Consider the following 24,226-nt stretch of genomic DNA (forward strand, 5'->3'; position numbering starts at 1 on the left):
TTCCTCCTCTCTTTCTTGCACTTTTTCTGTCGTTTCCCCCTCATTTCAAGCTCCCCCTTCACTCTTCTTCTGTCTTTCCTCCTTTTTTACCCCATCTCAATCTCCCCATTTCACTCTCCTTTGTCCTCTGTATCATTCCTCCTCTCTTTCTTGCACTTTTTCTGTCGTTTCCCCCTCATTTCAAGCTCCCCCTTCACTCTTCTTCTGTCTTTCCTCCTTTTTTTTACCCTCATCTCAATCTCCCCCTTTCACTCTCCTGTGTCCTCTGTATCATTCCTCCTCTCTTTCTTGCACTTTTTCTGTCGTTTCCCTCTCATTTCAAGCTCCCCTTCACTCTTCTTCTGTCTTTCCTCCTTTTTTTACCCTCATCTCAATCCCCCTCTTTCACTCTCCTGTGTCCTCTGTATCATTCCTCCTCTCTTTCTTGCACCTTTTCTGTTGTTTCCCCCTCATTTCAAGCTCCCCTTCACTCTTCTTCTGTCTTTTCTCCGTTTTTTACCCTCATGTCAATCTCCCCCTTTCACTCTCCTGTGTCCTCTGTGTTATTCCTCCACTCTTTCTTGCACTTTTTCTGTCGTTTTCCCCTCATTTCAAGCTCCTGCTTCACTCTCTTTGTGTCTTTCCTCCGTTTTTTACTCTCAGCTCAATCTCCCCCTTTCACTCTCCTGTGTCCTCTGTATCATTCCTCCTCTCTTTCTTGCACTTTTTCTGTAGTTTCCCCCTCATTTCAAGCTCCCCCTTCACTCTTCTGTCTTTCCTCCTTTTTTTACCCTCATCTCAATCTCCCCCTTTCACTCTCCTGTGTCCTCTGTATCATTCCTCCTCTCTTTCTTGCACTTTTTCTGTAGTTTCCCCCTCATTTCAAGCTCCCCCTTCACTCTTCTTCTGTCTTTCCTCCTTTGTTACCCCATCTCAATCTCCCCCTTTCACTCTCCTTTGTCCTCTGTATCATTCCTCCTCTCTTTCCTGCACTTTTTCTGTCGTTTCCCCCTCATTTCAAGCTCCCCCTTCACTCTTCTTCTGTCTTTCCTCCTTTTTTTTACCCTCATCTCAATCTCCCCCGTTCACTCTCCTGTGTCCTCTGTATCATTCCTCCTCCCTTTCTTGCACTTTTTCTGTCGTTTCCCCCTCATTTCAAGCTCCCCCTTCACTCTTCTTCTGTCTTTCCTCCTTTTTTCCCCCTCATCTCAATCTCCCTATTTCACTCTCCTGTGTCCTCTGTATCATTCCTCCTCTCTTTCTTGCACTTTTTATGTTGTTTCCCCCTCATTTCAAGCTCCCCCTTCACACTCCTCCTGTGTCTTTTCTCCGTTTTTTACCCTCATGTCAATCTCCCCCTTTCACTCTCCTGTGTCCTCTGTGTTATTCCTCCACTCTTTCTTGCACTTTTTCTGTCGTTTTCCCCTCATTTCAAGCTCCTGCTTCACTCTCTTTGTGTCTTTCCTCCGTTTTTTACTCTCAGCTCAATCTCCCCCTTTCACTCTCCTGTGTCCTCTGTATCATTCCTCCTCTCTTTCTTGCACTTTTTCTGTAGTTTCCCCCTCATTTCAAGCTCCCCCTTCACTCTTCTTCTGTCTTTCCTCCTTTTTTTACCCTCATCTCAATCTCCCCCTTTCACTCTCCTGTGTCCTCTGTATCATTCCTCCTCTCTTTCTTGCACTTTTTCTGTAGTTTCCCCCTCATTTCAAGCCCCCCCTTCACTCTTCTTCTGTCTTTCCTCCTTTGTTACCCCATCTCAATCTCCTCCTTCTCAATCTCCCCCTTTCACTCTCCTTTGTCCTCTGTATCATTCCTCCTCTCTTTCTTGCACTTTTTCTGTCGTTTCCCCCTCATTTCAAGCTCCCCCTTCACTCTTCTTCTGTCTTTCCTCCTTTTTTTTACCCTCATCTCAATCTCCCCCGTTCACTCTCCTGTGTCCTCTGTATCATTCCTCCTCTCTTTCTTGCACTTTTTCTGTCGTTTCCCCCTCATTTCAAGCTCCCCCTTCACTCTTCTTCTGTCTTTCCTCCTTTTTTCCCCCTCATCTCAATCTCCCTATTTCACTCTCCTGTGTCCTCTGTTTCATTCCTCCTCTCTTTCTTGCACTTTTTCTGTTGTTTCCCCCTCATTTCAAGCTCCCTCTTTACTCTCGTTCTGTATTTCCTCCATTTTTTTACCTTTATCTCGGCTATATATCGTTTTCTCTAGTATCTTTCTTGCATATATCTCTTTTTATTTTGTGACGTATCCCAAATACGCTCAGTACAATTTTTTCATTTACACGCCTGACAATATCACGTTTACTGGTCTACATACAACATTGAAGGCCCTTCGAATAAAACAGAATGATATAATCCTTCCTCTGCTAAAATGAGATGTGTCGACTTAAATAATAGCAGCGAGGCGATTCATAATGTTTTTGACCCCCTGATTGATTTCTGTCTCCCCATGTAGGAAAAGAAAGAAAATGAGGCTTGACTTGTTGGAAATAAAGCCTGTGCGTGGCGTTTGTGTGTTTATTCATGCAGGAGTGTGCGTGTGATCTTGTGTTTTCTTTGTTTTTATAGCGCACTATTACTCTGGTGCTTCTGACATTACTGCACAGGGGGGCCAAACGCGGCCAGACCCTATCTTTCCAACATCGCGCGCGGCGCCCCTGGCTACTGATAACGGCGCACCAGGGCGCCGCGGCGCACACTTTGGGAACCACAGTACTAGCCTGTACAGTATCCAGCAGGGAGTAGTGCAAGTGGAGTGGAGAGAAGATATAGAAATTACTAACAGCTCTTTGTGCTCTGTTGAGGTGATATTTCTGAGAGGAGCACAGCGTAAGAGTTTTCTTCTCCATCCCTGAGGTCTTCTAAACTTGCCGATGCTTTCCTGGGATATTACTGAGAATGGACTGTGTCTTCTCTTCATTCCACAGTGAGACACTTGTCTCTATTTCCAGAAGCGGAAGACCACTTACTGGTCTGCTTGCCCAAACCACCTTCTTTTCAGTGCCTTCTGCCTTGAGAATCTATCCAGGGTACATCTGCTTCACAGACAGATCTGAAAACTGTTAGAACATTTTACACTTTAACACTCCTGTAACAAGCTGGCTCTTTATATAGTGGACCAAAAAGAGGTATACTGTGCAAAGAGTCCAGGCACAACCCAAACGAATTACAGAAGCACCAAGGACACCCCAAATGCTCTATTTTGTGGTAGTATGGGTGAGCAGTTAGGCTTATCAGAGGGTAGTGCTAAGGATTTATTGCACACATTAGGGCAGTACATGAGACACACTCAATAAAGAAATCCAACACCAATTATAAAAATAACATATGCTTTTATATGAATTTACATACCAAGATCCTCGGAACCAAGTATTTTTCGAGTTATGAATTTCACCAGTTTTCAAAAGTTGACAGTGCAATGTTTGGGGGTGGTAATGTTATTCTGCAGGGGAAAACATGTACTGGATTAGGGTACTTGACAGCGACTTACAGGACTTTTCTCCAGGACTTAAGGTGAGTATAGGTAAAGGTCCAAGCTACACCAACAGGTCACATTGGGAGGCTCTGGGGCTTCCGGGTGCAGAAAGAGGCTGCAAGCGGTGACTGCAAGTCCAGTCTGGGCTAACCCAAAAGTGGGCTTTGCTCTTGTGGGTCTGAGGGCCCCTTTAGCACCATCACCTCCTTTGGACTCGGGCTTTGGAGCACGGGTTCATAGGTACTTTGAGGTGTCGGGTGTTGCTGTCTGGACTGGACACAAAAAGCCTTGGTTGCTGCAAGAGGTCCAGTACCCCATGTATTGGCACTGTGTGACACTGGTCAGATCTGACATCCCCACACTTGGAGGTAAGATGGATCTGACCTGCAGGAGCATTGCTAAGTCTTCCTGGGCAACTGCCACATCGGTAGTCACAGTGAGTGGCAGGTCAGTGAGCCGGGTCTTGTGTCTGTGATGCCTGCGGCTGCAGGGGAGTAGCTCTTCTACTCCAAGGGAGTTTCTTTGGCAATTTGCGAGGCATGCGCAGCGCAGAGTTTCTTGGAGTCTGTAGAGCAGCAGGACGAGTCGGTTGGCCCATGAGGGCCTAGTGCAGCATGCAGGCTGGGAAGGTTGGAGCCAAGTCAGTTGGGCTCCTCCGTTCTTGGGTCCCCTTCTTCTTTTGGGTCCGTTGAAATCTCAAGTCTTGTTATCAGGGGGTCCCCTAAATACTCAATTTAGGGCGTTATGGGGAGTGAGGGGTAATAACCAATGGGCTACTTATCCTTGGGGTCACTACACCCCCTAGATGACCACTTCTTTGGGGAGCGGGCATCACTCTGTCCCAGAATTCCTCATTACGCCACACACAAGATGGTGTTATTTCAAAATTTGTGTTTACTTCAGACTTGTTCACCCTAGAGGTGGGTCCAGCCTGGCAGTACAAAACGCCTCTTGCTTTGCTAATTTTCCCACCTTTCCTGGTGCCAGATGGCCCAGGGCAGGGTGTGGCATCTACCCAGTTTGGGGAAGCCTTGGGTCTCATATCAAAGGAGGAAAAGGCCTTTGAAACCTCCTGCCTTGATATGCTGATTTACCAGCCTTCCTGGGGGAGGAGGTGATAACACCACTTCCTAGAGCAGGCATTGTTTCTGTCCTCTGAGAGCAGAGCTCTCACCTCCTAGGGAGTCAGAAACTCGTTTGTGATGGCAGGTGATGCAAGTGACCCGATTAGGGCCACCCGGGTCACTCGCGACCACCTCTTAGCCTTCCACACAAAGGAAGAGTCAGTCAGACAGTAGAGAATACAAACCAAGTTATTTATTAGTATTGCGCTGCATTCAAGCCCAGTCTGACCAGTCTCATAAGATAGCTGCTGAGGGACTGGTCTTCACAAGCATAAACGTAACAATTCGACGTTTCGTAACTAGACAGGAACACACCCACCCAGTAACTTTCCACAGGGAGACCGCTTTAGACAAAGGGGGCACACAGAGATGAGCTAAGAGCCTGAGACCGGGCACACACTATCTCTATGGCAAGGTCATCCTGTCTGTACCCGCAGCTGGAATAGTGGGGGCGACCTCATTTCTAGCAGGAAAAGGTATGTGCTAATGAGCAACTTTTTCATGCTTTCAGCGAGGCCTAACCTTGGAGACACAAATACATCGGCACAGCTTTAAGCAATGAAAGCAGAAATAATTTTCGATCATGATTCAAAATGCCGGCTGGCAAGAACATGGTGCCATGAATGCTAACTTTGCTCAGAACAAAGCATGAGCAATATGGCAGTATTATTTCAATTCTAACACAGGCTGGACTGGACCAGTAAGCCAGCACACTAGAAGGCTAGTAGGGTACAGGGAGAACCTCTAAGGTACCCTCTGGGTGAATGTATTAATAAATCCATCATTGGAATCAGTATAGATCTATTAATATGAGGTGTTTGATACCATGCACCATAGGTTTCAATGAAGCCAATATGTAGCTGGGAAACTGTTTTTGACCCGCGCCCAGTACATAGAAAATGTTTTTTAAGGTTTAAATATTGATGATGCTTGAATTGTAGCCCTTCTATCTTTGCCATCTGAGTTGTTTGTTTATTCTGCTACTGCTGTAAAGCCTTTTTTTAAAAAATGTTCTTTATCGGAATGCCAGATCGACAAGGAGATTGTCCTGCTGAGTGTGCTGAAACCACCAGTCAGCCGTTCCATATATGATTACGCTTTACGAGCCAAGAATATTGCCAGCCTGTTCAGCCATCTTCATCTGAGGCAGCAGAAACGGAATGGTATACTCCCCGACTGCCCACCTCCCGAAGATCCAGCTATTGCGCAACTCTTGAAGAAGCTGTTGTCACAGGTTGGTTGGAGAAATGTATGGTGAGTGATCATCATGTGCATCATGAATCTGTGTGGGAATCTAAAGTCCTTTAATGTATGTAGGCAGACTTGTATAGTATAAACCTACCTGGTAAGTAATAGAGCACTGTTCATTAGAGGCAAGGTACAGTGCATCATGGGGTTATAGTAGTTGGGTAAAGATGAAATGGTGCGTCATGAAGAAACAGTAACGCAGGGGCCTTAGTGATGAACATTTCAGTATCCACTAGCAGCTGACACCACAGAGTGCTTTGTTTCTCAGGCCGTACCTATTTGTATTTTGTCCACTCGCTAAGCATTTTGTGGCTGTCTGTTTCTGGCAACTGTTATGACTGTGTTGTGTGTGCTACCTTCTTTTATTTATTTGTTATAACATATTTTATTGATTTTGTAAAACAGCATCACATCTAATACAACCAGCAACACTTCGCTCCCTACACCCTCCCCCTGCGGTGACCATCCTTTTTCCTGTGTCTCCCCCCACCCACCCACCTTCTGGCAAAGGTGGGCTCCCCAATCAACTTCTAGCCAGTCATGGTTGTGTGCTACCTTCTTGGTTCCTGTAATAAATCTGTCCTCTGATGCCTGCTTCTTTAGGTGGTAAGTTATTTTCTGGCAGTGGGGACTCTCATTTCTCTGCTAAGAGGTCATGAGCAGGGTGTACAGAAAAGATGGTGAATGGGAGCAGTGATCCAGTCATTGCCCTCCTAGTGGGGTGTGTCTTTGGGTAAATTTGTGTGTGCTGGTGAGAAGTATGATTGGGTGGTAGGGGAGAGCAGTACAACATGAGTACTGTTTGCCTTTGTTAATGTGCCTTTGGTGTAGAGGATACAGTGTATGTTGCATTGCCATGGCCCCAGAGGACGGGTAAGAGAAATGACAAAATTCAATATTTTCCATTGGATTGATTGTGAATTCACTTCGTAGCTACACACGCTTTAACATTTTCTGCAAATTTCTAAGACTTAGATGTGTCTTGATGAGAGAGGAACACCTGCATAATCAGTCTGTTCATGCCCCAAAATGTACCCTGAATTGCTAGGAAATGCTTTGCCTTACACAAGACTGGCAGAAAGCCCCGATGTGTTTCTTGATGTTTGGCTACTATCAGTAAGGTTTAGCTTGAGTTGACAAGCTCATGTGTAAGGTGGTACAACGGCTCAGTGAGTTGAAAGAATTCTCTGGTGATATCTGTGTGTGAAATAGAGGGCAAAGATTCAAATTACAGACAGGCCAGTTCAGCCTTTTATCTTTTTTACATTGATGAAATGCTAGTATGAGTGTATTTCTATTTGTATAATTCTAATCTAGCTGTGGTGAAACAGAGCGCTGTACATTAATGGGGCTGTGGAGATATGATAGAGGATTGTGTACATGAAGTGTGAACTTTACATATTTCACCTGTGGAATTTCATTATATTTAGTGGTCTACAATTGAATGCGATTGAACAGGTCACATTTTTAAGTGCAGTGGCATTTCTAATTTTAAGTCAAGGGCCAAATGGATTAGAACCCTGGTTTCAAAGTTGGTAGCATAGCCACTAGACCAATATGATTGGCAAAAAGTTTGGTATGGAAGCTTGGTTGTCTAGTTTGGTGACTGTAACTTCTGTTATTTTTAGTACAGCCACTTTTCACACTCTTCATCAACAAATGCCATATGGTAAGCAAATTATTACCGTCTCTTTTTGTTATTTACTGACCTTGCCTATCGATTTGCTTAATTTTGGTGAGCTCTTCATGTAAAAGCTTATAGCTATGAAAATGTACAAGTTAAGAGAGCCTGTTCTATTGCTAATGCCTTAAGGCATGTTACCCAAGCAAGTATTACCAGGATGTGATGAGGTGTAGTGGCTGGATTGTCACTTCTGGTGCAGGAAGGCGGCACTACTTATCTCAACTTTCCCAGCTTAAGACTCCTCTTTTGTAAGAGAGAGCTTTTCTGATCAGCACTGTAGCTACGATTCCTGGAAAAAAGCACTGTGTTCACAAAGCCATTTTCAAATCTAAGTTGGAGCTACTTGTAAATGTGGCATCTGTTACCAGTAAAAAATGATGCTTTGTTTTGGCAAAATGTGTATTGTTTTGCACAAACATTATCATTTACTTATTAATCAATCAGTCAATCAATCAGGGGTTTGTATAGCACGCTACTCACCCGTGAGGGTCTCAAGGCGCTGGGGCATGGGGGAGGCGGGAGGGGGGGGGGCTTCGGCTCCGGATCAGTTGAAGAGCCAGGACTTGAGGTCCTTCCTGAACGTGTGTCGGGGAGCGTCTGATGTCTACAGGGAGCGTGTTCCAGGTTTTGGGTGTGATGTGGGAGAAGGCTCTCCCGCCGATCCTGTTTCTGCGGATGCGGGTGACCTCTGCCAGGGCGAGATCTGTAGAGCGGAGGTCCCTCTTGGGTACATGGAAGGATACTCTCTCGTTGAGGTATTTGGGTCCGATGTTGTGGAGGGATTTGTAGGTGTGGGTGAGGAGTTTGAAAGTGACCCTCTTCTTGACAGGGAGCCATTAAAGGCCTTGTAGGTGTTGGGTCATGTGCTCCTGGTGCGGTGTTCCTAGGACGAGCCTGGCTGCAGTGTTCTGGATGGTCTGGAGTCTGTGCATGAGAGTTTTGTTTTTTCTGGTGTAGAGGGCGTTGCCATAGTCTAGTCGGCTGATGATGAATGCGTGGGTGATGGTCCTTCTGCAGTCGGGGGGGATCCACTTGAAAGTATTAGGGAGGATGCACATGCAGTTGAAACTAGCGGAGGCGACGACGTTGGTCTGGCGGTTCATGGAGAGGGAGGAGTCCTGGATGATGCCGAGGTTCAGAGCGTGGTCTGTGGGGTCGGGTGGGCTCCCGAGTGTTGATTTAGTGTATGTAAGTTCGCTGACAGGTGCAGGACGTTGGCATTGCCTTGCAATTATGGGGAGCAACCACAACCATCAGAGAGCTTGGGTATTGGCAAACCATTGGCATGAGCCTACCTTGCATACCATTGGATATTTACTTCTGGAAAGGGCAGAAAATGGGAAGGTAACATTCTCAAAATTCATTGTAGGGGTGGGATGGGAAGGTGTTTCTTCATGGTGAACAGTTTTTCACTCTTGTATTACATTTATAGGTCTGTAAATATACATAAGCTACATTTGTACATATGTAAGTGGTAATGTGAGTGCCATGGGATTTAAAAAACAAAATTCTACAATTATTTCATGGAATCTACAACTGTTGCAGATTTCCTATGAGGAATTGATGAGTCCACTGTGAATTCCATGGTAGCCAGAAATGCTTTCAAAATCTAGGCGCAAACCTGTAGAAATAGGTTACTTGATACGTTCTGCAAATTGGTCTCTTTGTTCTGGATTCACAAGAGCAGTGAACTCCTGTTTGTCCAAAATAAGCACTCTTCTCACACAGCAAATTAAACCATGTTTTTGACTCTGCATTTTCTGTCATGATAATGTTAATTGTAACTAAACGAGCATCATGAATTCCTTGAAACTACATATGACTGCTTAAGATGTATTATGGATATTTTATACTGGAGATGTGGACAGCCTTTTGTTTTAATAAGTTATTTTCCCCTCCTGTCCTGTGCTTTTTTTGCAGGGAATGACAGAGGGAGAGGAAGATCAACTTTTAGCATTGAAAGATTTCATGCTGAAGTCTAACAAGGCGAAAGCCAACATCATTGACCAGAGTCACCTTCAAGACAGCGTTCAAAAAGGAGTGATTGATCTGTCGTTTCTGGGACTCAGTGGGAGACAAGTCGATCTAGTTAAAACAAAACTAGAAATCGATGAGAAGCGTGGTCAGTGGAGTTCTTTGTTTTGATGGTGTTTTTTTAAAATCCAGTAGAAATGTATTGCATAATATTAATTAATATCATTATAAGCCCAAATTCTCTTGTTTATTAGGGTTTCTTTGGTTTGATGGTTGTGCCTTACTCCAGAAAGGGTTTCTTCGTCAGGCCTCTGGCTTATAGAATGCACTGCTCCTCTTAACTGCATGAATTTGATGAACATGTTGCTTACAGTTGAGCCCCTAAATCCCATCAATTTCCAATAGTCAGGAGGCATTTAACTACCCAATCTTTGAATTAGTGTTTCAGTGCCTCAGAAATGAAAGGCCACTTGGTATCATATATTGGCGTCCAGAGCTCGTATTTTGACCAGTCTAGTACTTCACGGGTGTGCTGAATCCTGTTGAATGAGCCATTGAACAGCACAGGAGAAGTGAATTATAAATTGATAGCAGTATTTAGACCTACTGCAATCCATATCAAAATATATCCTTTTTCAAAGCTGCCTTTCTTTTTTCTGAGCTGTAGAAAGTCATACAAAGCTTGTCAACCTAGTTTCTTATTGTATCAGAACGTTTATTTTTCAGGTTAAGTATAACATTTCGACTCACACCTTTGTCCCCGACAAATATGCTGGGGGATATCAACTTGCAACACCACTTAAGCTCCCACGAAGCTTGAATTTCAAATGAATTGTAGATTTTCACTTTAAACCTTAAGCAAATTATGTTTCTATCACTTCAGCCTAAGAGCATTTATTAAGTGGGGAATTACTCTTGGAAAGTCACAACCTCTAACTCTTCCTTATATTGCATTTGAGGGGACACAAACATATTTATAAGTTGAGCTGAGTTGGACTTTCAGCAGTAGAGTATTTTGGGGACTCGCCGTCATTCCTTTTGACTGTTAGGTGAGCATACAACAAACCTAACTGCTTGGCGGCCTTCTTTTCCACCCCAAATACGTTCTCTACTGATGAGGGAAGATATCCCGAAACCCGGGCCATGTCTCGGGTCTAGAGATCTTCACAACAACAAGTACTTACTTGCACCTACTGAGGTGAACCACTCTTGAACTTCACGTACCAGAATCCTCAGGGGCGATCCGGAGGAGGGGCTAGCGGTGTGCGATCCATTGCGGTTGATTCAACAAACCTAACTGTGTCCGCACGTTACAGGTGGCACAGGCATTAACATGTTCGAAATGTTTTATTTTTTATTTTTCAAAACGCTCTCCATGCTTACACCTAAAAGACTTTTTTGGGCCCAGAAACTTCGATTTTGCTTTCCTTACCTCTGGCTTAACTTCATTCGCTTGAACTTTGAGGCTGTGCTTCTTTTGTTGTTGCAAACCTTGCTTGATATGCAATGACGTCTATTGATATCACTTTAGTCCTTTTTTTGCAGCAGCCAGACTTGACTTGCATTCATTCCAATAGGCTTGGACATTGATTGGCACACTAGTGCAGCTTTGTGGCCATTTTGATCGGTATCCAAAACTTTCAATGATTTCAAAATGAAACACTTTAGAGCAATAGTAGTATTATATTGTAGTGAAAAGCAAGTTGACATGCAAACTAGTTCTCATGATTTTCATATTTCATATGTATTTAACAGTCCGAAAGCCTGTGAAGCCGGATCCCAATGTGAACGAAGAATGGAAAAGCATGTTTGGGTCCTTAGAACCTGCCACCAGTGCCCAGTCTGCTCCTCGAACCCTTCCTCCTGGAGACCAGGAAGTAACTTCAGCTGGAAAACCTCACCGTTCAGAGTCATCTGCTACGCTTTGTGCTCCACTCTCATCCTCTCCTCAGGTACCTCACAGTAACACAGATACCTGGTCAGGTGCTGGCAACTGGAAGAATATTTGGTGTGATGAACCATGCATTTTATTTTTACTGAAATTGTTTATGTAGCCCATCTTAATAATACCCGCCATTTGATAGTGTAGTAGAACAGCAAAAAGATATGTTTGCAAAGAGACAGCCCACAACGTTGATTCACTGGCTGATGCTCGGAGTGCTGGTGGTTTAATGGGGAGTTCAGATGCCCCTTGCCATGCACTCCCCATTTCACATCCTACCTGATGTCAGCCCTGATGAAGGGTTCCATATGCTATTATACCTGGCACGTAGGATAGAGCATGTGCCTAGTCCCTCCTCCTCACTACTTGCTTTTCACAAAATAGGTGCTCTCCATGTAAGTTGGGAAAGAGGAGAATCTCTCTGTCTGTGAAAATGGTGGCAAGGAGCAGTTTAAATTGCAAATGTAGTAGTTGCAGCTCTATTGAAAACACAGTCAAGGGTTATGCTTTGCTTTATTTACTGTATACGTATAGCAACCAACAGAAAAACAACATAAGAAAACCACATATACCTTCAATCTCTGGAACTGTACTACAAATCGCATGAATGAAAATGACCAATGAGATGTCCAATTGTTCCAAAAAGCATCCATTATAAATATGCTCAACCTTTTGGGCTGCTTCGCTTGATTTTCAGGTAATTTAAAGAAGTGCAGTTGGCATGTGCTCAACAAATACGTGAATAAAGAAAAAAAATTCTCAATTTGCACAAATGATTCCTTCACTTAGTGACAGCAAGCGACTCATAGCTTGTGAGCAGCTATGCTGTTTTCTGTTTCTGTTTCCATTTTTCGCCTTTAAATTTTAAGCAAAAACGGAAAGGGAGAAAGTGATGGAAAATCAACTATCAGGAGCTAGGCAGATGGTCAATATGCACAAACTATGCTAATCATTTACTAAGACAGGTAATTGCAAATTTAAGATTCTAAAAATAAATTAAAAAGTCACATAACACTGAAGTTGAGGAAAGTTTCACACTTATCCCATTATCATAAAATAAAAAAATGTGAGTAGATTCCTCTATGGAGTTCATTTTTTCCCCAGAAACATAACAGTTACACTCACTTTTTCCTATTAAATTACACGCTTTTAAAACTGTGATAAATAGAAAGCGCCTGGCCCATACTGATTTGCCACTGTCACGGCCAAACAAAATTCATGAACGATTTGGAGAAAGTCTGTCGCTAATTATTTGGGAAATAATATTGAGTAAGTGGCTATTGTGAAAGGAGTTGATGGTTTCCATTTACTTTGCAATGGTTGAATGACTTCTTCTCTACAGCCCCTTGTCACTTTTATTAGTAGTGCCATTCTTTATATTGCTGAGATATGAAAGCCATGGCACATGGAATATTATACCACTCTACAAATCCTCATTAAGAAACACGAAAATGTAGCATCAGAAAATATGCTCCTATTCACTTTTTAAATGGATCTGACAAGTGACAGTTAGGCATTGCCAGACTATTTGACCAAGCAACTGACATGCTACCTTAAAAGGATAATTGTTCACATTCCAAATCAAAGCAAGAAAATAGAATTAAGCTAGCAAGACCTGAGTGTTACTTGTTGGTGCACAGTTTGGATTACCTTTCAACAAAGCTGAATGAATTAATAAAAATTAATCAATGATCTATACCAGCTGCATAATAAAATGTTTTATGAAAAGTGCTTTACTTAAAACCTGAATGCATGATGAGTTGTTATTTCATATGGCCAGTGAGTGTATGCTCTTAATTTTCTGCAACTGGTTTTGTAGGCCACTGAAGGTGCAACTGCCTTACCTCGCCGACCCACGTTACCAATTTTTACTAGTGCCACCTTGCCGTCAACCTGCCAAATTCGTATCACCACCTGCAAAACTGAACTTCAGCAGCTGATTCAACAGAAGAGGGAGCAATGTAATGCAGAGAGAAAAGCCAAACTAATGATGGATAATGCAGAGTGGGAGAGCAAGCCCCCACCACCAGGTAATGACACACATGGTTGATTTGTTCTCACAGTAAAGGGTACCCCCCTCCAAAACAACACAAGCTATCAGTACTGTTACAAATTTATTTAATGAAGGTTTTTATATGACATGACATGATGCATTCTGGGATTTTCAGACATGGGATGCTCAAGCTGTCCCTCATTGAGTAGAAATTGAACAGCCATGTCCAGATGTATTCCACTTTGATTGAATTAATGGTGTTGCCTTGGTAATCTAACAGAATATTCTGATTGGCTTAAACCCTGATCGGGAGGAGTATTATGTCTTGTTAAGATGAATCTATTTGGCTTTTCATCTGGGCATGTTGTTCAACAATAGTGGACATTTGAACCTTAAATGCCTTCCTCCATGTTTTGTCTGCTTCCCCATTTGATGATGGATCAGAACGACTCTACAGAATTCTTAATCCCTGAGGAGGCAGTATTAAGTAGACCAAATTCAAAATGCCACTGAAGATTTTTGAGAGGGGCAGACATAAATTTTATTAGTTGCGCCACTGGGAGGAAATAAAGAACTGCTTGCCTGTCTGCTTAATTTTGTGAGAAAATATAGTCAAGATTCCTGATATGGGCCTTTAGCTATTGAACATCTATTCTACAACTAAAGCCCTGAATCTGTCTATTTAATACCCAATTCATACTCTAACTGACCCCTTTCTTGCTTAACGAAGATCAGGTCTGCTATGGTTTAAAAAATGAGCTGGCTATCTTAACATCTCTTGAATTTGTCTGCTGTTACTACTTCTCTTGATTGTGCTGCATGCAGATAACAGAAGTAAACTACTGTACCTAACTTCCATTGCAAATATAGATCCTAGTAGTTACACAGTTATTAAATATTATCCTACTGCAGTGTAGCTTTTTTATGTAAAATAATTGCTATACCTCAAACGTATTTTCTCAAATGTTCCTGTGTAGAAAAGATGCCAGTGGAAATGTGCCTGCTCCAGATTCCTCACAATATTAATCCATGTTATATATTTTAGCACATCTTCACTTTTACGACTGTAGTTGTTTCTTCTCCCTTATGCTCTGTTTGGCATTTTTCTAGGAATGATCTTTTAAGGGACAACTCTGTGTTTGTATTATGTACTGATCCTGAACATTGTCTTTTTGAGGGTAAGCAAGAGGTTTGAAGCTTCTTATCCATGAACCAAAATGCTCGGTCAGATGAGACTGATTAATGGCTGGGGACAAAACATTTTGCGTTTGTGTCCAGTACTGAAGTTTTTGTTAATTCATTTATTCACTAGATATAATCTTTTCTACTCCTAGGGGAGTGGGGAAGAGGAATAGCATCCTTAGTCTCTGAAAGTTTAGTCACAGTTGGGTACACCAGAGTAGACGTCACATATATAAATGTTTACATAATATTTGTGGTGCAAGTCACAGCCATTTCTGTTATCCACTGTGGGAGCCAGTTGACATTATACACCTAGAACATTTTGAAAATTTCTGGAAGTCGTGTGATTTAGAGAATGACTCGAGTGACATTCTTGATGGTTGAGAGATCATCAATACAGCTGCAGTCTGTTCTAGTTGCTGCAAAGTGATATGCCCAATTTGTTTAGTTTGTAATGGCATTCACAAATGCCTTTAAGATAGAACACAATCATAACAGGGTACCTATAAAAACTGGTTCTGCATCAGGCGTTTGTTTAAGATGCAAGCCATTGATGAATGCTCTGGGATGAATAACAAGCTCTGAAATGTCACATCTTACCAAAAGCATCTCGGGGTCTTAAATATGTCAAGCCATGCTGTTGAACATGATTGAAATGTTTTCTGCACCCACCAGAGAAGGCCTTTAGGATGTGTCCCCACATCATACATTGTGTGTGGTCAGAAATGTGTATAAGCTGTAAATAAGACTTAACTCTACGTGTCACTTACAGATCCACTTTCCGTCAGCAGGGGTGGGTGATCTGTAGCTCTAATGATCTGTAGTATTTATTCAGCATAGGTATTGCCATGATCACAGCCTGTGTCGTTAAGTTATGCAAATTCTTCCCTTTACATTATAAGTTCTCCTTAATAATGTATATGGCATGTTGTCTCTGCAGTTTCTTGTCAGTTCATCTCATAAGACATACTCAGAACCTGTCTTTTGGAAAAACGATAATGGTTTGGTTATTTGAATAACTGGCCATTCCCCATTGGATAGTTGAGTGCATAGTAACTGTAAGAAAGTGGTTTATCAATTGGGGCAGGCGACTACCAACTTCAAGGAATAATCACAACCCTGGTCAGGGTAAACCCTTAAAGCCACCAAATTAACCTGGGCTCAAACCCCTCGCATCTATGGTACACAGCAAAATGACACCAATACGACAAAAATTCAACCAGGGGAATCGGAGATGGGAATTAGGAATAATGCCTGGAAGCATAAAGTGCCAATGATAGTCAATGGTTGCGGTAGACTAGAAATTAGGTAAATGTTAATGCTGATCGCGATTGGATACAACAACCGGGTCCATCCTGGTGAAAGATTTTACATTTTTCTTTAGTATTTTAGGTCCCAACCCACCATAGTAGCAGACTTTTAAAGTCTCGCAGGACCTCAGGGAAGGCACTTAGAGAGTCACAGGGTGTCAGGCAGAGGCCAAAAGCAGGGTCTAGTTGCCACTGGTCAGGTGGGCAGTTGCAGGAGAAGTCAGCTGATCCTTCGAGTCCACTTCTTTGTCCTGGGTGCAAGAGAGAACTGGTCCAGTCCTTCAGGGCTCTTCTCCTGTCACAGATAGCAGGTCCAGTCCTCTGCTGATCTTCCTTAGGCCCAGGAGTGTTCTGAAGTGGGTACCCGGAGATGCCACATTTATCCCTGGCATGAGTTAGTGGGTGGGAATGACTCCTGGAAACAAACTAATCAATAGGGTCAAGGTTCCCAGGTCTTGACTTTAAGCTTTTTGGAGATGGCAGAAGTCTTAAACCACAAGTGTTATATGTGAAACGTCGAGAACCGCTTTGCTCCAATGGTGTTCTCCACCTATGTGATATTTAAAACACGTCGCTTCACCGATTCTAAACCCCGGTTGGTAAGTTAGTTATGTACCATTAGATTTTCTAATCTCACAGCTTTTCAACAGTCACAATAGCTCGTGTCAATCTTTTTCACAGCCATTTATCCGCAGAGATTAGCCGCCATGCGGCTTTGGCTCTTCGTGAAGTTTACCCTTCACTCACCGCTTTTTTGCGTCTTTGACCTAACTGGGTAAGGATTCATTTCATCGCTTGCCACGTGTCAAAACTCTCGACTCAGCTCACTCGGGTGCTAAATCACCTGCATTTCTATCCATCTCCATTCATTATTTATCTGGTGGCTTGGTAGCTTTCCTAACACACATGCTTTCCTCAATCTCTTTTTTCATTTTTTCTCTTTAAGTTAAACCAGTTGTTTACCACGATCGCCAGTATATAAGACTTTAAGTAGACTATACTTCTTCCTGCATTTCTATTGTAAGTTTGTAGCTTTTTTCTCTGTATGAGGCAAACATACTATATTGTATACTATTGTTCTCCACAGATTCCCCTGAAGCAGGGCAAATGTTAATGCCAGAAATGCATTGGGATTTTTAATTTATATCATGATGCCCACAGAACCTGTATACATTTAGTATTTGTGAAACCTTTAACAACTTCCATGAACTCTAAATAAAATAAGCATCAAGTCAACATTTGAAGACTACAGTTTACAAGTTTCTCTGAATGTGGTGATACAAATGTTTAATAGTATCCTGATAATGATGGTACTGATTATGCGTTGCAAAATGTTTCTGTGTAGTACACTCAACTGAGTGACTTTAGCAGTGCACCAGGTCTCCCGGATATTTGTCTGGTAATTCACTCATTATATGTGAAACGTCAGCAGACATCATTATTTCACTCTGTAATGGCTAAAAGAGGCCCACTGTGCTTGGGCTCTCCCTGGCGGGTGTAAAGGTGCCTAGGTGTCGGCTAACTTTTGCCTGTGACGGGAGAGGCCTCTTTTACGTTAATGCAGTTTCTGTGCCCAACTCCACTGGTCATCCTGTCAAGTTAACAACATCACCACCCCATATCCAGGCTTTTGTTCTCTGCTTTGGGAGCAGTTTTCAAACACCTTCTAATGCTAATTACTGGCAGGTAGAAATTAGCTGTTTCCTAATCACAATTAGCATTATTACATGTAGTAATGGAACCCTGTGTTTTCCTATAGAACAGCCAGCCTTGTTACAGTGAAAATAGCTTTTGGAGCTTTTTCACTTTAAGGACATGTTTAACATTCACTTCTTATATGTGCTACTTTTGATTACCATGCACCTTGCCTTTTGGGCATTAAAGTCTATGTTGGGGTGACTTCTAAATATTTAAAATTAAGGTTTTGACCTGTCAAAAGAAGTTATTTTGGCATGTTAAATGTGCAGTTTAAAACTGCAACAGCCAGGCTAGGCTACAACTGGCAGGCCTGCAGTCATGTTTGTATTGTCACTGAGGTGGGTGGCACAATGGGTGCTGCAGTTCACTGGTGGCATTACACTTACAAGCCTGAGTACACTTTGTACCCTATACCGGAGACTTACAAGTAAGTTAAATTTGCCAGTTAGGGGTTTGCCAATTTCATCTTGTTGAAAGGGGGCGCTCGGGCATTTTATCATAGGTTAGCAGGGATAAAGTGCACAGAGTTCTACATAAAGCAAAAATATAGTTCCCAGCCAAAGGGAAAAACTCCAGTCTGATCCTGCAGAAAGAGCAGCTTTCCTGCAGTAAACCTCATTTGTTTTGGGCTATGCGAATGTGCGTGTGTGTGAGTTTCTAAAAATGAAAGTGGTCTGGTGCCTGTCTTCCTTTGGTGAGTGTTCGACCAAACATTCATCCCTACAGGCACATTTTGGCGATCTCTGCTGCCTAGATAATGTAGACCACCATGTTTTCAGGCACCTACAGTGAGCTACAAAATAATCAATACACCAGAGCCAGAAGCCCTCCTTCATCTACTTGCTTGTCACTGACTGGGTGCTGTCTTCTCCAGCCAGTATTGCGTGTTGTGAAATATGTTTTCAATCAGTTGAGGTGGCGGGGCAGCAGCAAAACCTGACAACTCGTTCATATTCCTGTTCTCTTAGACCTCATTCTTCAATGACAAGAGGTGTGCTACCACCGTGCGTGACTGACTAAGTATGTAAGACTTTTGTTGTGTCTGTTAGTGGCACGTAGGTAGATGAATGGCATGTGGAGGGGCTTATGATCACTGTTTTAATGTTTACTTTAAAGCAACTGCATCTGGTTGAGACATTTTTAAACATGCATAACAGCACCAGAATCTCCAAAGATGGCTATTGTTCACAAGGTACTGACATTTTCTTCCAGTTATTCACCTGCTTTAAGAAAATAGAGAAATTTGACAAATAAAGTAGCACACGCTTATTTCACTTGCCCCCAGTCATTGTACTCCCCCTTTCTTTATGATTGTCTATGCTTTACTCATTTTCCATTAGTACATGAATGAATTAATAGGTTTTTCATATTTTGGTTTAGGATGGAGACCTAAAGGTTTACTGGTGGCGCATCTTCATGAGCACAAGGGACCAGTAAATCGCATTAGAGTCTCTGATGAACATTCAATTTTTGCCACTTGCTCTAATGATGGAACTGTGAAAATCTGGAATGGCCAGAAAATGGAAGGCAAGACCACGACAACCAGGTAATCATTTACTTTGAAATAGAGTGTAAACAACAAGGCTCCATTTCAAGCAGCGCATGGTTTTCTGATTAATGTCAGGTTTCTAGTTCCTCAGCTAATTTGTCCAAGTAACTTACCTTTGTTGGCATTTAGGTATATGGATCAAGCTCACATAAAGTTGGAACATTGCTTTCATGTAATATGCCAAAATAATAGCCTTTTGCCAGTTTTCAATAATGTTTTACATAAAGAAAGTTCTTGATGATTTTGGGTCTATGGAGATAGTAAACTAGATGTGCCATCGCATTATTCATTTTTGGGTTTTTGTCTTGATAAGTCAGTGCAATGATTTGAATGAAAGCCGTACTCTGCAACAATGCAAATAAATGTACAAAGCTAATTCCTGCGTTCTCCATTTTCAATTATTTGGGAGTGCTTGAACCACTGGCTAGCCCAGAAAAATGGCTCACCAGATGACACTGCCACTTTCTAAGAGCGTTCTACAGGCAGTCTATAGAGATGGATTTACCTGTCTACTGCCCTTGCATTACCCCGAGCTCTATTCATGTTTTTCGGCCTTTCAGTAGGACGCAGCCAAGGGCTTCTCTAGGCTGTCCCATTTTTTATTGTACCTTGCATCTAATTGTGGTCAGATCCACAGTAACCGTGGGCAATGAACTCCGCTCTGCTAGCGGAGGTTGCGGAGATTTGCTAACTACGCATTACATTGAATACACTGAATTCAAGCAAAAACTCCTACTAATAAAACAACTTTACCTTTACATGCTAAAAAGCATATAACCAATTCACAAAACGGAGCTTTGAAAAATATCAGGCAATGAGAGAGGTGATGATTTTGGGGTCCCCCTTAACCTAGGGGGAGCACCAAGTAGATGCCTTGAACACAAAGAGCACATCATGCTGAACTATTCGATGGTGGTCCCATCCTCCTAGGACCACCCCAAGCAAAGTTATAGGCAAAAATACAATGCCAACCAAAGGCCCAGCAAAGCAGTATGGGGCGAGATTCTAGAGTGCAGTGAATATTATAGTAGTAGCTCTCAGCTGAGCCGGGAGAGCCCCTGCCGCTTGAGGAATGTTTTGATATTGGATACTATAATATTCACTGCCCTCTAGAATCTCGTCTCCCTCTCTCACTGCTTGCTATATTTTCATTTTCACTTTTGTGAGATGACTGTATGCATTTTAGCATGTAAAGATAGTTACTTGTTGTTTAACTAAAGGTATGCAAGGTTTCTGTTTTATTAATTGGGATGAGACGGAACGGAGTTATGGAGTGGAGGTCACAGAGTTTTTGTTCAACTCCGCAGAATTCTGCGTAGTGGTACTCCGCCAACTTCGACCACCCTTAATCCTCACCAGACTTATACCATTTTGAATAATTCCTAGACCACAAGGTGTGCATTGGGAACAGGTTTTTATTTTATTTGTCAATTTATCTTAATACAACATAATTTAAACAAATGCTAAATCTGATTGAAGAAAATTAACCCTCAACCCTCTTTGGAGAAAGAGGACTTCCTCTGTATTTTTATTTCTAAGACAAATAGGCCTTACTTAGGTATACAGGGGTCAGACCCATGAGGCATTTTCCCTCTGTCCTCCTTCCAGCAGTGTCAGAGCGCGACTTTGAAACACGAGTGAAGCTGTTTGCTGCTTGGCTGATTCTTTGATGATTCAGCACTACACACCTTCTGCCTCCTGGCTCTGCTTCCAATTTTTAGCTGTTTTTTCCCTTCCTCAATGCGTCTCTTCCTAATGTAAATCCTCTGTCTATATTACTTATAAGTTGTTTGACGCCCTACCTTAATCTATGCACTCTTCTTCCTCCTTGCACACTTTTTGGGCTTTGGTGAAATCCCGCTCTCTGTACAAGGCTGAACCTGACAGCTATTAGAATTTTTCAAAGCTAAACCATCCTTCCTGTGCACCTTTATCATCTACATTGATATTCACCAAGTAGAAATCTGGCTCTTTATATGTTGGACCTAAAAGAGGTACACCATGCAGAGAGTCCAGGCAAACCCTAGAGGAATTACAGGGACAAAAATGACACCCTAAATGCTTTCCTTTGTGGTGGTGTGGGCGAGCTGTTAGGCATAATAGAGGGTAATGCTAAGCATTTATTTCACACACAAAGGCAGTAAGTGAGACCATACTCAATAAAGAAATCTGACACCAATTTGTAAAAATAACACGTTCCTTTATATTAATTTAGATATCAATATCATCAGAATCGGATAAGTACTTTTCGAGTTATGAAATTTTTACATTTTTCAAAAATGGACACTGCATTTTCTAAATCAGCAATGTTATCATATGGAAAAAAAAACATGTATTGCATTTGGACACTTGTCTGCGACTTATGGAACCGTTCTTCTGGACCTAAGTTGAGTATGTGACAAGGTCCAAAGCCACAACAAAGGTCAACTCAGGAGGCCCTGGGCGTCTGGGTGCAGAAGTGTGTCACGGCGTCAGGTGTCCCATTCACTTCAATGGGAGAATGGTCTGGTTACAAAGAGGCTGAAAGCTGGGACTGGGGAACCAGTCTGGGGAAACCCATAGGGGGCTCAACCCTTGAGATCATCTTGCACACAAGGACACCTTTGGTCCACTTCTCCAGCTGTGGGGCTCGGCTGCAGTGGTGTCTTTTGGCGTCGGATCCCGTGTTGGAGTTTCTTGTGGTTGGAGGAAACCTGCAGAAAGAGACTGCAGGCGGTGACAGGAAGTCCAGTCTGGGCAAACCCAAGCATGGGCTTTGCTCTTGTGGGTCTGGGGACCCCATTGGCACATCACCTCCCTTCGACTCGGGCTCGGGAGTGCAGGTGCATAGGTGCTTTGAGGCGTCGGGTGGCGTCTGTTTTGCAGAAGAGGGGCAAACCGGACAGCTGGGCCACTCTCAATGTGGGGCTCACTGTCCCTGAAGTCCCTCGACTTGCAGGTCGATCTTCCTCGGTTGTGGTGTCCGAACTGGGCTGCTGCAAGGGGTCCGTTACCCGGGTATTGCTCCTGTGCGGCTCTGATTAGTCCTGGTGTCCTCACATTTGGTGGAGAGACATATCTTACCTTCAGGAGTACAGGGTCATCTTCCTGGGGAGCTACTATGTCGGGCTGGCCAAAGAGTGGCAACTCGGGGACCACATCTTGCGTCTTTGGTGCCTGCGGCTGCGGGGGAGTAGCTCCTCTACTGCAAAGGAGTTTCAGGCCATTGGCAAAGCACTGGCAGCCCTCTAGGTTTCTTAGAGACTGCACAGTGGTAGGGCAAGTCTGCTTCTTCCACGATTGTTGGGAGCAGTAGTCAGGCTGGCAGGGTTGGTCCTTTGTCAGTCATTGCTCCTCGGTTCTCATGACGGGACTTTTGTCCTGTCCTTCTCTTTTGGAATCTGAAGATCTGGTATCAGGGGGCCCCCTAATTACTCAATGTAGGGGCATTAAGGTGGGTGAGGGGTAGTAGCAGTGGGCTACTTACCCCTGGGGTCACAACGCCTCCTATAGGACCACTCTCTGTGGGAAGAGAGCATAACCCTGTCCCAGAATCCCTAAGTTTGCCATCATCAAGTAGGCCAACTCTGAAATGTTTTGTCCACTTCAGGTACCCCACCTTAGGGATGGTACTAGCCTGGGGGTGGGCATGCTTCTCTGACTAGCTAATTGTCTGGCATGTTCAGGTGCCAAAGGGCTCTGGACAAAGGGGGTCAACTTCCTCTCTTGTGAGGGAAGCCAGACTCGTCTGTCAAAGGCGTGGCTTCTTTGAAGCTCCCCTGCCTTGGAATCAGCAGGTTATCCCGGGTGAGGGGGTGTGAACATCCTCTTCCTGAGCAGGCTTTGTTTCTGACCTCCTGAGAGCAAAGGCCCTCACCCTTGGGGGTTAGAAACTTGGCTCTGGTGGCAGGTTGGCAAGAACCAGTCAGTCAACACACCGGAGGCTGGTAGGTTGTCAGGGGGCACCTCTAAGGTGCCCTCTGTGTGCATGTACAAATAAATCCAACTCTGGCATCCCTGTGGGTTCATTAATACGAAATGTTTGATACCAAACATCCCTACTTTCGGTTGAGCCATCATGTAACTGGGGAACTGATTTTCACAAGTGTCCAGCACATGCTTTTAAAATGGCTTCCCTGATCACTTGCACTATCTAGTGATAGAATTAGACATCACAGGGACTTATCTACTCACGCAGATATGTCCTCCCATAAAATATAATGCACCCTACCGTAGGGCTTAAAGGCCTGCTGTAAGGGTGACTTACATCTATTAAATGCAGTGTCTTTGACATGACACACGTGCGTCATGTTTTCACTCATGGTTTGCACCATGTCTCACAGCCTGCACTGGCAGTCTGTGTGGAATTTGAATGTGGCTCTCTCTGGGTGGCATAAGATATACTTCAGCCCTTAGGGACCCTCTTTAGTTCTCATGCCCTAGGTTTCTGCAGTACTATTTACTAGGGACTTACAGGGGTGCTAAAGTCCTTAGCCAATTGTAGCACAGTTAGATTTAATGTTATACAATCAAATCAATTTATATCCAGCCAGTTTTGGGAATCACGGGTGGGAATCGGAACGCCAAGAGGTCAAGCTGGGCGCACTGGCCCCCTTGGAAGGTACGGTGTGTGCTGTGTCCAATGCACATATTGATTGGAGAATTCCGAGTGACTTATCATATCATGACATCACACCCGTTATTTGAATTGATTTCTGCTTGAATATGAAAAGTTCTTCATGTAAGATATACGAGTACAATCTCTAAAGGATAATCCGAAGTGAGAGACTACTACCTCACGCACCAATTACCTATTGGTATCGCAGAATTTATAAATGCCCTGAAGAAGTTCTGTTCGCAGAACGAAACGCGTTGGCTGTATCTCTTTTAAGAAAAAAACAATAAAGAGGGAACCTCATTACTTTTTCAAAACGGACTGAATATAAATTGATTTGATTGTATATAATTGGAAAGTGGTGCAGCTTTGATACAGCTTACATATACGAGTGAACCTGCGGGAAAGGGTGGTGCCCTTGGACGGAGGGCACTGTTGAAGTTTGCACACAGAATTGCTTTGTTTCTTACAAAAT

The 24,226-nt window shown here is 43.2% G+C and overlaps 1 protein-coding gene across 1 annotated transcript in view; it reads left to right on the forward strand.

Annotated features, from left to right (window-relative positions):
• Positions 1 to 24,226, forward strand: part of PIK3R4 (phosphoinositide-3-kinase regulatory subunit 4) — a 195,447-nt gene that overhangs the window by 72,154 nt on the left and 99,067 nt on the right. Inside the window, exons 9-13 of the mRNA XM_078663885.1 lie at positions 5,608 to 5,811; positions 9,430 to 9,631; positions 11,239 to 11,435; positions 13,245 to 13,455; positions 18,989 to 19,154. Coding sequence (XP_078520011.1) covers positions 5,608 to 5,811; positions 9,430 to 9,631; positions 11,239 to 11,435; positions 13,245 to 13,455; positions 18,989 to 19,154 — 980 coding nt within the window. The remainder of the gene's footprint in view (positions 1 to 5,607; positions 5,812 to 9,429; positions 9,632 to 11,238; positions 11,436 to 13,244; positions 13,456 to 18,988; positions 19,155 to 24,226) is intronic.

This window comes from Lissotriton helveticus, chromosome 10 (genome assembly GCF_964261635.1).
Source record: "Lissotriton helveticus chromosome 10, aLisHel1.1, whole genome shotgun sequence".
In the NCBI taxonomy this organism is placed as follows: Eukaryota; Metazoa; Chordata; class Amphibia; order Caudata; family Salamandridae; genus Lissotriton; species Lissotriton helveticus.